Source organism: Solea solea, chromosome 20 (genome assembly GCF_958295425.1).
Source record: "Solea solea chromosome 20, fSolSol10.1, whole genome shotgun sequence".
NCBI classification, from domain to species: Eukaryota; Metazoa; Chordata; class Actinopteri; order Pleuronectiformes; family Soleidae; genus Solea; species Solea solea.
Genome location: NC_081153.1, coordinates 22,644,833 through 22,657,332, shown reverse-complemented (window position 1 = coordinate 22,657,332; position 12,500 = coordinate 22,644,833). Strand labels below are relative to the sequence as shown.

The 12,500-nt window shown below is 41.9% G+C and overlaps 1 protein-coding gene across 1 annotated transcript in view; it reads left to right on the top strand.

Annotated features, from left to right (window-relative positions):
* LOC131447500 (zinc fingers and homeoboxes protein 2-like) overlaps window positions 1-12,500 on the top strand; it is a 43,314-nt gene that overhangs the window by 25,386 nt on the left and 5,428 nt on the right. Inside the window, exon 3 of the mRNA XM_058619314.1 lies at window positions 7,171-10,290. Coding sequence (XP_058475297.1) covers window positions 7,481-10,290 — 2,810 coding nt within the window. The 5' untranslated portion in view covers window positions 7,171-7,480. The remainder of the gene's footprint in view (window positions 1-7,170; window positions 10,291-12,500) is intronic.

Sequence of the window (12,500 nt, the reverse complement as noted above, 5' to 3'; positions counted from 1 at the left end):
TTACATTATTTTTATTATTTTATCATTATCATTGTTATCATCATTATTGTTATTATTATCATTATTATTATTATCATCATCATCATTATTATTATCATTATTGTTATCATTATTGTCATTATTATCATTATTATTATCAGCATTATTATTACCATTATTATTATTATTGTTATCATTATCATTGTTATCATCATTATTGTTATTATTATCATTATTATTATTATTATCAGCATTATTATTACATTATTATTGTTATCATTATCATCATTATTATTATTATTATTATTGCAGCTATTATTGTAGCAGCTGTTCCACCCTTTACTTTGTCCTTTGCCTTGGAGCTGCTACTGGTGACTGAGTTGTTGTGGTTTTGACGCGTGCAGATGAAGAATGAAGGAGATGAAAGTTGATCTAGTTGCTCTTCTATCGATTTATTGATACAAAGTAGAATGAGAAATTAAAATAAACTTAAAGTCATATGGCTTAACACTGATTCACATGGGCTTCAACACGGTCAAAGAAATGTATGCCCTCTCAGCCCCGCCCCCATGCTGCTGTGACCTCAGGTCTTTTAAGAGCTTCTTCCCCCTTGGACTCCACCTTTGGTCTCCCAGTCCTCCTGTAGGTGGGGGTAAACACCTCTTTGGCCAAGTGCTCTTACACAAACATTCACTAAGCCACACACTCACACACACAAGGAAAGAAAACAACAATTTAACACAAATATCAATTTGGCTCCTACAATCATTATCATTATTATTATTATCATCATTATTATTAGTATTATTATTATCAGCATTATTATTATCATCATTATTGTTATTATTATTATTATTATTATTGTTATCATCATTATTGTTATTATTATTATTATTATTATTATTATTATTATTATTATTAATAAGTTGAGCAGTTACAGCACTGAGATGGAGACAAGCAGCCGTTAAACTCAAAATTCATCGTCATAACGTGGCATGACACTTTAAAGAATTCCTCCTTAATTCTTAAATTCAGCTGAGAGAGAGACATGATGCTGCTCATGTGTTCATATTATTATTATTTCATTTTAATTTTTTAATTTTAAATGTTTAACTTGTGTGCTCTTTCTGGTACTTACTGAGTCTGATATGGAGCAACTGTAACAAAACAATTTCCTTCATGATAATAAAAGTATTCTGAATATTTAAGGAGGAAGTGTAACTACACCAGTAACACTTCCTCCTACATCATTTCATCCACACATTTAATGGATGCAGTGACTCTTTAAAACGTGAAAGGTGGAGGAGGAGGAGGAGGAGGAGGAGGCGTTCCCCAAAAATGAGGAAAGCGATAGAGAGAGGGAGCGGCGTTGCTTCACTTCCAAGGCGTTACCATGGCAACAGCAGCGAGAGAGACACTGAGGTGCCCTTCTGCCGTCGCAGCGTCTCACTGCCGAATATTAACCAGGAAGTTCAACACTCGGGTGCTAATGAGAAGAAGAGAGAGGGGGAGGAGCAAATGGAGCAAAGGAAAGAGGAACAGGTGGCACAAGGAGTAAGATGAGAGCAGGAGAGGGTACGAGGTTAGGAGGTCAAAGGTAAAATAGGAAGGAGGGAATACGAGGGAGAGAGGAGAAGTGAAGGAGAAGAAGGTCGGGAAGAGGTGAGGAGAGCGGGAGCAGCAGGAGGTCAGAGGTTAAACTGAAAAGAGGAGGAGCCAGGGACGAAGACTGAGGGGGAAATAAAAGAGGAAGGAGGGAATGAGGAGGAGGAGTGAAATCCAGAGGACACTGATGTGTGTGTGTGTGTGTGTGTGTGTGTTCATGTGAACACGTGATCCATATTTTTATTGATTTAACAGTTTTTGAAAAACAATTTTTAAATAACTTTGTAAGTGAATGTGGATCCATTTCCACAAGGGGGCAGCAGCAGCTTCAAGCATTTGTGTTAAAATGGTGTGCGTTTTTGTGGACGTTGTGAAATTTACGAGGGTCCTTGAATTGATCACTGTGAGTTTATAAAGTTTAAACATACATGATGTTTTATGTCTCTGTGAACATACAACGTTTTTTAACATTTCTTTGTTACACACGTCGGGTTAAACGTTAAAGTGCGTCATGTTTCCATATCAAGGTTTTGTTTTTCCAACATTGTGTAACTGTTTTTGGCAGCGTCGCTGATGTTGTTAAGACCTCTTTAACAGCAGCAGCAACATTCAGTCAAGCAGCTGAATAATGAAACAGTGAATCCGGTTATGACAACATGAAGTACTCCAGTGAGGGAATAAAATTAGGTGTCTGAGGTGAAGAATCTGAATTTAGAACTTTGTTGTTTTGCACGTGTTTTTAGAACTTTGTTGTTTCGCACGTGTTTTTAGAACTTTGTTGTTTCGCACGTGTTTTTAGAACTTTGTTGTTTTGTACGTGTTTTTAGAACTTTGTTGTTTCGTACCTGTTTTTAGAACTTTGTTGTTTCGTACCTGTTTTTAGAACTTTGTTATTTCGTACGTGTTTTTAGAACTTTGTTGTTTTGTACGTGTTTTTAGAACTTTGTTGTTTTGCACGTGTTTTTAGAACTTTGTTGTTTCGCACGTGTTTTTAGAACTTTGTTGTTTTGTACGTGTTTTTAGAACTTTGTTGTTTCGTACGTGTTTTTAGAACTTTGTTGTTTCGCACGTGTTTTTAGAACTTTGTTGTTTTGCACGTGTTTTTAGAACTTTGTTGTTTTGCACGTGTTTTTAGAACTTTGTTGTTTCGTACGTGTTTTTAAAACTTTGTTGTTTTGCACGTGTTTTTAGAACTTTGTTGTTTCGTACGTGTTTTTAAAACTTTGTTGTTTCGTACGTGTTTTTAGAACTTTGTTGTTTGGCACGTGTTTTTAGAACTTTGTTGTTTCGCACGTGTTTTTAGAACTTTGTTGTTTCGTACGTGTTTTTAAAACTTTGTTGTTTCGTACGTGTTTTTAGAACTTTGTTGTTTCGTACGTGTTTTTAGAACTTTGTTGTTTCGTACGTGTTTTTAAAACTTTGTTGTTTCGTACGTGTTTTTAGAACTTTGTTGGTTCGCACGTGTTTTTAAAACTTTGTTGTTTCGTACGTGTTTTTAAAACTTTGTTGTTTGGCACGTGTTTTTAGAACTTTGTTGTTTCGCACGTGTTTTTAGAACTTTGTTGTTTGGCACGTGTTTTTAGAACTTTGTTGTTTCGCACGTGTTTTTAGAACTTTGTTGTTTCGTACGTGTTTTTAGAACTTTGTTGTTTGGCACGTGTTTTTAGAACTTTGTTGTTTCGCACGTGTTTTTAGAACTTTGTTATTTGGCACGTGTTTTTAGAACTTTGTTGTTTGGCACGTGTTTTTAGAACTTTGTTGTTTCGCACGTGTTTTTAGAACTTTGTTGTTTTGCACGTGTTTTTAGAACTTTGTTGTTTCGTACCTGTTTTTAGAACTTTGTTGTTTCGTACGTGTTTTTAGAACTTTGTTATTTCGCACGTGTTTTTAGAACTTTGTTGTTTTGCACGTGTTTTTAGAACTTTGTTGTTTCGTACCTGTTTTTAGAACTTTGTTGTTTCGTACGTGTTTTTAGAACTTTGTTGTTTGGCACGTGTTTTTAGAACTTTGTTGTTTGGCACGTGTTTTTAAAACTTTGTTGTTTCGCACGTGTTTTTAGAACTTTGTTTCGTATGTGTTTTTAGAACTTTGTTGTTTCGCACGTGTTTTTAAAAATGTTGTTGTTTCGTACGTGTTTTTAGAACTTTATTGTTTCGCACGTGTTTTTAAAAATGTTGTTGTTTTGCACGTGTTTTTAGAACTTTGTTTCGTATGTGTTTTTAGAACTTTGTTGTTTCGCACGTGTTTTTAAAAATGTTGTTGTTTCGTACGTGTTTTTAGAACTTTGTTGTTTCGCACGTGTTTTTAAAAATGTTGTTGTTTCGTACGTGTTTTTAGAACTTTGTTGTTTCGCACGTGTTTTTAAAAATGTTGTTTCGCACGTGTTTTTAGAACTTTGTTGTTTCGTTTGTGTTTTTAGAACTTTGTTGTTTCGCATTTGTTTTTAGAACTTTGTTGTTTCGCACAAGTTTTTAGAACTTTGTTGTTTGGCACGTGTTTTTAAAAACTTTGTTGTTTCGTACGTGTTTTTAGAACTTTGTTGTTTCGCACGTGTTTTTAGAACTTTGTTGTTTCGCATTTGTTTTTAGAACTTTGTTGTTTCGCACAAGTTTTTAGAACTTTGTTGTTTGGCACGTGTTTTTAAAAACTTTGTTGTTTCGTACGTGTTTTTAAAAACTTTGTTGTTTCGTACGTGTTTTTAGAACTTTGTTTTTTTCTACGTGTTTTTAGAACTTTGTTGTTTCGTACGTGTTTTTAGAACTTTGTTGTTTCGTACGTGTTTTTAGAACTTTGTTGTTTCGTACGTGTTTTTAGAACTTTGTTGTTTTGTACGTGTTTTTAGAACTTTGTTGTTTCGCACTTGTTTTTAGAACTTTGTTGTTTCGCACTTGTTTTTAGAACTTTGTTGTTTTGTATGTGTTTTTAGAACTTTGTTGTTTCGCACGTGTTTTTAGAACTTTGTTGTTTCGTACGTGTTTTTAGAACCTCTTTTATGTATATGATGTTTTAAGAAGTTTCTGAGATCTTCTGAGTTTAATCTTTTAAGTTTGTCATGTTTTGTAAGAACATTTTAGCTGCTGCTGCAAATGACTCAGTGAATCCAGCCGGCATCATGTGCTCATCGTGTCATAATGAGGGTGTGAACTGGAACACAAAGATGCAAAGAATGTAAAATCAGCTGATGTTTTTGTTACATTAACAAGACTTAAATGGTCAGATTGAGTTTGGGAGGACAGATTATATTCCAGCGTCACGTCAATAATTCCTGCAGACCTCGTCCTCGTCCTCGTCCTCGTTTCACAGCTCAAACGTCCTGAGGTGAAAGCGACTCATGATGAGATTATGTAACACAAAGCAGAGAAAAGTGCTGCAAATAGAGCAGCACTCAGAGGAGCTGGGTCAAACTGCCAGCTGTGTTAATGATGCATTAGCACCACGAGGTGCTCACACACAAAGACGTGCTTTGATCAATCATTTCACACACACACACACACACACACACACACACACACACAGACTCTGAATCCAGGACACTTCCTAAACAACTTTGTCCTTAAATAAACGTGTCGGGTTCCTTCACTCTCTTCTTTTTCTTCTTCTTCTTCTTCTTCTTCTTCTTCTTCTTCTTCTTCCCTCGTTGAAATCGTGCGATCCTTCGTGAAGTGAGGCCACGGTCACGTGTCTCACTTCCTGTGTGGACATTTGTCTATGTGTGAACTCTCTACAGACTTTAAAGGTCCAGTCTGTAAGATTTAGGTAAAATAATTAGTTGTTTGTTTGTTTGTTTGTTTTTTCAAAGTAAAAGTCTGAAATCCAATAATCTGATTTTCAGAGTTGAGCCACATGTGGCCCGCAGGCCGCAGCTTTGGCACCACTGCACCAAACTGCACAGATTATTATTCTGTGACTGGATGATTTATCATCAGAATCAGAATACTTTTATTATCCCGAAGGAAATTGTTTTGTTACAGTTGCTCCATATCAGACTCAGTAAGTACCAGAAAGAGCACACAAGTTAAAAATTAAAAATTAAAAAAGAAATTAAGATTTAATTAAGATTAAAATTAAATAATAATAATATGAACACATGAGCAGCATCATCTCTCTCTCTCTCTCTCTCTCTCTCTCTCTCTCTCTCACACACACAGCTGAATTTAAGAATTAATATCTTTAGAATTTCTTACATTTACACACACACCAAACTGTGAGAGTGAATTTATTTATTATTTATTCAAAACTAAGATGAAAAACAAGAAAAATGTTCTTGTTTTTTACTCTTTGGACTTTGGTGTGGGAGAGTGAGTGGTTTGGAGACTTCAGTCTCTCTCACAGTGAGATAAAGACTCGTAATAACATCGTAGACTGAAACTGACATAGGTTTTATTTTTACTTTTGTTTAAATGGATAAAAATATGTTTTTCTTCACTCTCACACACACACACACACACACACACACTGCTGCCTCCACCACTAAGTTCAAATGTCTTATTTTGTCACTTCAGTGTTTGAAATCCTTTGTTCAGATTGACCTCAGTGACACAAAGTGACCATACGAGGCAGCAGAGGAGCAGCAGCTAATATCACTGATTTTCTCTCTGAGGTTTGATGTGAGTGAGTGAGTGTCTGAAATCTGTGTGTGTGTGTGTGTGTTGATGAGTTTCCTCTCGGCTGGAGAATCGTTAACGTGGTTAATGATAGAATCTCATTAACAGCCGCGTAAAATAAAAGTGAACTTTTACGACTTTGCACAGAGCAACGGTTCAGACGAGAGGAGACGTCCGACAGGAAGTGACACTGGGGACAGATAACTGCGTTACACACACACACATTTTTTTCAGTCCCTTTTCCAAGTCTTTATTTTTGTCGTTCTTCAGTGAACCGTTGAAACCCATTCTCTCTCTCTCTCTCTCTCTCTCTCTCTCGTCTCCGTCTTTCAGGACGTGTCCCAGTTAAAACCTCCTTTTCTTCTTCTTTATGTCTCTTTCTTCAGCGTGGTTTTTCTTTCTTCTTCTTTTCACCTGCTCTCTCTCTCTCTCTCTCTCTCCCTCTCCCTCTCTCTCTCTCATGAACATGATCACATGACTACACAGTAATTATCTCATTGTCATCATGTGACTGACCTGGTGCAGCTCGTCATGCTTTTAACGTTCACAGCGTTTGTCGCAGTTTTTCCACCAGCGAGTCTGTTAAAAGAGACCTGGGGTCAAAGGTCAACTTGAAACCTGGATCTAAGGGGGATGGACAGAGAAGAGCGAGATCAAATGTAACCAGCTCTGAAAGGAAGAGGGAGAGAATGTGAGAGTGATGTTTCAGCCTTGAACAGATTCAGGAAACAAAAAGTCTTTAAAAGTCATTTGTGTTTGTGAAAATGATTCCGACGTCGTCGGGTTTTTGTTGCGCGTCACCTGTGACTCGCCGTCTTTGATCTGAAAAAAGAACAGGACCTCGCGCAGGTTCCAGTTGTTTCTGCTGCTCTCAAATAAATAACGACGTTTCTCCGCGGCTGTCGTTACCCATCATGCATTTCCTTCGTCTCTGTCTTGTCTGATCTTATTAACGCGGGGTTTGTGTTTTGTGTCCACGCAGCCTCAGCGTCTGTGATGTCCTCTCATGACGCCCAGGTCGGCAGCTGACACTGCCAGTGAGCAGGAGACGCCACTGCTCCACCAGACCTGGGCCGGCGCCACCGGCCAGTTCTCACACTGGAGACTCCACCTCCGTCCCCCCACCACTATCCACAACCATCAGTTCCAGTCCACCCCTGTAAGACCCCCCCACTCAGCGACACGCTGACGCCCTTTGTAAGCACCAGCAGCAGCAGCCAAAAACCACGATATCTTCAGCGCAATCAGCAGCACCAGCACCACCTCTCCCGCCACCAGCAGCAATCATCGCCATGTCCAGTCGTAGAAAGTCCTCCACCCCCTGCATGGTCCGGGTCATCAATGAATGGCCTGAGGCGCAAGAGCAACCCGAGGAGGTGATGGATGTGGAAATGGACAAGTCAGAATCTTCTGAATCTGCAGAAGAAAGTCGAGTCGTCCAGAAAGACAAGACGCTACAGAGTCCCGACCAGCAGTCAGTTCCGGAACCGCCGGTGGAAAACCAAAATCCTGAGCCATTACAAAAAGAGGAGAGGTCATCTGAAGAAGACTCTCCTGTTGTTGAAGACATAGAAACTACAGAAGAGAAGGAGGGGGAATCTGAACCCGCGTCCCAGAAGAAGCAGTCCAGAGGTTACGAATGCAAATACTGTCCGTTTTCAACACAGAACCTGAACGACTTCAAAGCGCATGTGGACTCAAGCCACCCGAACGTGATCCTCAACCCGCTGTACCTCTGTGCCGCCTGCAACTTCAACACCAAGAAGTTTGACTCTCTCACTGAGCACAACGACAGCCAGCACCCGGGCGAGACCAACTTCAAGTTCAAGAGGATAAAGACGAACAATCAGACGATCTTAGAGCAGACAATCGAAGGCAAGGACACATCAGCCGAGAGTGATCGGGGCGAAAGCAGCAGCAGTTCTGTGTTTGAGTCCACTACGGTGAAAACCCCGGACAACATCCTGCCGCTACATCAAGGAGGCAACTTGAAGAGCCAGCTGGACACTCTGATCCAGAAGGATCAGCTCACAGCACTGAACATCAACGGAACGGTCATCATCCCTGAACCCGCCATCCTTCAAGGGCTTTCCCATGTCACCCCGGTGCTGCAGCTCCCGCCCAACTTCAACTCTGTACCAAAAATAGCTGTTCCTTTGAACACCACCAAATACAACCCTTCGCTGGACAACAACCTGACATTGATCACGTCCTTTAACAAGTTTCCTTACCCGACGCATGCTGAGCTGTCGTGGCTCACGGCAGCCTCCAAGCATCCGGAGGAGCAGATCAAAGTCTGGTTCACCACACAGAGGCTGAAGCAAGGCATCACCTGGTCCCCGGAGGAGGTGGAGGAGGCCAGAAAGAAAATGTTTAATGGTTCCATCCCTCCCACCCATCACATGTTCACCAGCCAGCCCACCAGTCCGGTCTCCACGCCGTCTGCCAAAGCCTCCCAGCAGCCTGTCGTTCACACCACAGTCGAGCATCCCGGCCACATCTGGACGACCTTGCCCACCGCAATCTCTCCAGCTGAAGCAGCCGTTGGCTCCACCCACAACCTTAAACGATCATTACCAGCTAACATAATGGCAGCCTTTGGCCCGGAGTCCAAGCGACCCGTCATGGCAGTCGCTCCTCATTCTGGCGAGCCTAAAGATAAGATTCTAATGGCTCCTCCCCCACCACCTCCACCTCAGAAAGACCGCTTCACAAAGGCCCTACTTCCTGTTCCCATGGAGATGAAGAGACCTGTAGCAGTTACACTGGTCCCTGCAGATATGAGGAGGTCCTCCGCGGTCGTGCCTTTAATGCTGCCACCACCGTCATCATCGTCTCCATCTTTGTTGTCCAAAGGAAAGACTCTTTTCACATTAGGAAGCCCCAAAACAAAACCAGTGGTGTCACTTCCTTCCATAGTCTTTCCAGAATCCCTAACAAGGCCAATGATCGCTCCGCCACCCATCTTTGCTCCTCCGTTCAAAAACTCAATACTTGTTCCTTGTCTTTCGCCCAAAGAAAAGCATCCCAACGCCCTCAATTTGCCAGCATCTGATTCCCCTCCGCTCATTACCCCACAGATCAGGAGGCCACCGATCATCCAGTCCATCCGCGCTCCAGCTAAAGCCCCGACCCAGATTCTGGGATTCCCTGTGGATGGCAAAAAAGCAAAGGAGCAGCATGGAGTGGATCTGAAAGCCTGTTACCCCAGAGGAGACAAGGTCATGACTCCTCTGGCTGAGGCCAACGGTAAATGGTCCCACAATCAGATCTCCGCTGTTCACAACAACAGAGTTCTGCATTTGGATGGCAGTGATGGCAGTGGTGGACTAAAACCAGATTTCCAGCAGAAGTCCTCAGTGCTGACCCAGTTCCCCCTTCTGGAGAGGATGAAGGGAAAGACGGCGGAGCAGCTGAAGGTTTTGGAGGAGAACTTCCTGAGGAACAGCTTCCCGACACACAGCGAAGTGGACAGTCTCTCCGCCACCACCCGCCTGTCTCACCAGGAAATCAACAGCTGGTTTGTGGAGCGCCGAGCTCTACGAGACAATCTGGAACAAGCACTCCTCAACTCCATGGGCACCAAGCGCACTGGTGTCACCGAGAAACAACTACAACAGCACCAGACTGTTAAGCTGAATGGGATACACAAACCAAGCATTGTGGGGAACCTCAAAAGCCCCATGACCACACACCCCGTCCCCAACTCCTGCTCACTGCCTCCAGACGGCCGATCGCTGGTGCTCTTCAAGGACGATTTTGCTCAAACGCGGTGGCCTTCCCCTGAGGAGCTCATCCAGCTGGAGGGTCGGATCGGACTGGCCCGCACCGACCTCGCCCGCTGGTTCACAGACAGTCGGCTGCAGAGTGACAGCATGGAGCTGACAGAACTATTTAACAGTAACGGAATAAATGGAGGACAGGGGGCGTCGGTGGGCTCCCCTGAAAACACTCCCTCCAGCATCATCCAGTGCTGTCAGGAAGGAGCCATAACAAACAGCAGCAGCAGTAAAGTGCTGGAGGTGGAGTCAGGCTGGCTGATGGAGCAGAGCGTCAACAACAATCAACCGTACGATGATGTCCATGACCGCTTTGTCGGAAGGTACGAATTTTACTGATTATTTACATTTATTTTACTTTAAGTGATTTTTCAACTTTACTTTTTGACTTACAGACTGAAAACCAGTGATTTTAACACACACACACACACACACACACACACACACACACTGCTGCCTCCATCACTAAGTTCAAATGTCTGATTTTGTCTCTTCAGTGTTTGAAATCCTTCACTCAGATTGACCTCAGTGACACAAAGTGACCACACGAGGCAGCAGAGGAGCAGCAGCTAAAATCACTCATTTTCTCTATGGGCTTTGGTGTGGGAGAGTGAGTGCTTTACAAACTTCAGTTTCCTGTTGTTAAAGACGTGAACATGTGACGTAGACATCGCAGACTTTTGTTTTTCATTGACATTCACCTCTGAATTATTCATAATTTGACTTACCGTAAATTTCGGCCTATAAGCCGCTACTTTTTTCTCACGCTTTGAACCCTGCGGCCTATACAACGGTGCGGCTAATTTATAGATTTTTACTCTCTAGCAGTAAACGCAAAAGTGAGACAGACGCGGGGAAAGATTATGCGCTGAAGATGAAGACTTCAGTGGCTTTAGTGCGCAAGAAGAAGATGAAGATAGCGACCAATGACTTTTCTGTCTAAAGTGTTTTCTTTTCTAACCAGGCGTGTTGATGCCGTGTCAGTGCTGTTTTATTTTCTAAACATGCAGGCATGTTCACCCCGTGTTAAAATGACGTTGTTTTAATAAAAACAACAACAGAAAACTTCCGTGTAGCGTCTTACAATGTAAATATCTCATGTTACAACCATACGCGGCGTTACAGGTGGGCCCACTTTTGTCCGTGGTCCACTCGCGATCACGGACGCATCATTCAGTGCTAGTCACACGCACTCACTCGCCATTCATAAAGTTGATGCATTCATTAACAAACTCCTTTGATAAGAGATTGAATCCTGGCGCCGCGACTGGTGACAACATGAAAACCTGCGGCTTATATTCAAGTGCAGCCTATATATGTACAAAATGTATTTTCTTTTCAAATTTAGCTGGTGCGGCTTGTAGTCAGGTGTGCTCAATAGGCCGAAATTTACGGTATTTGTTTTGCGTAGCACAGTTACTGTGAAATAATTATGAATATAAAGTTTAAAACACAAATGATCAAAAGATAAGATTCAACACAGTTTTCACACATTAATACACACAGTCTCACTATTTGGCAAAAATCCTTGTTTACACATAAATCTAAGGAGGTAGGACAGTTTACACGTGACAGAAAACAAGCTTCATGTTAAAGAAAAAAACAGATCAAAGTGTGGTTAGGGTTAGGGTCTGAGGTCTGAGGGTTTACAGCACACCTACACACACGTGGGCTCACTATTTGGCAAGCAACAAAACGCTGTTGTGTTATTGTCGTACATGAAGGTGTGGAGTCAGTTTGATAAATCCAGAGATCTTTCACTGAAGCAGTTTCTGCGACGTCTCAGTGGAATCGCCGTGTTGTTTTCTTGTTGCTACGCTAATTTTCTTTTTTCAGGACATTAACCTGATTCAGAAGAAATAAATAAATAAATGAACCACACTCGGGACACCTTTGGTCCGATAACAGAGCCGTTAGTTCGGAAACCAATATCTCTGCTATAATTTGGGCCGGAGCTTTATTTTCCCCGCGAGTCAGATGAGAGGTTCAGGCTCGCGCTGCAGCGAACGCCGTAAACACGACAAATAGAACAGCTCACAGACCATCACCATCACCTCGTCTCACTCACGTCAACATCAGAGTGACTGACAGCTCCTTCTTCACTGCACAAATACACACAGTCAAATCATTTGTCCTTGTGCTGCAGGTTAGTGTCGTTTCTTTATCTGAGAAGATTGAAGCACTTTTAAGTGACTTTTCAGAGGTCGCCAGAAAAAACACTCAACTCATAAAATCCATGTCAGTGTAAGTCTATGATGTCTTTAAGAAAGTGTCCACGTCTTTGTCTCACTGTGAGACACACGTCTGTAAAGCACTCACTCTCTCACACCAAAGCCCACAGAGAAAATGAGTGATTTTAGCTGCTGCTCCTCTGCTGCCTCGTGTGGTCACTTTGTGTCACTGATGTAAATCTGAGCAGAGAGATTTTTAATGCTGAATTTAAATAATCAGACATTTGAACTCAGTGATGGAGGCAGCAGTGTGTGTGTGTGTGTGTGTGTGTGTGTGAGATCATGATTTCACAGACTGAATC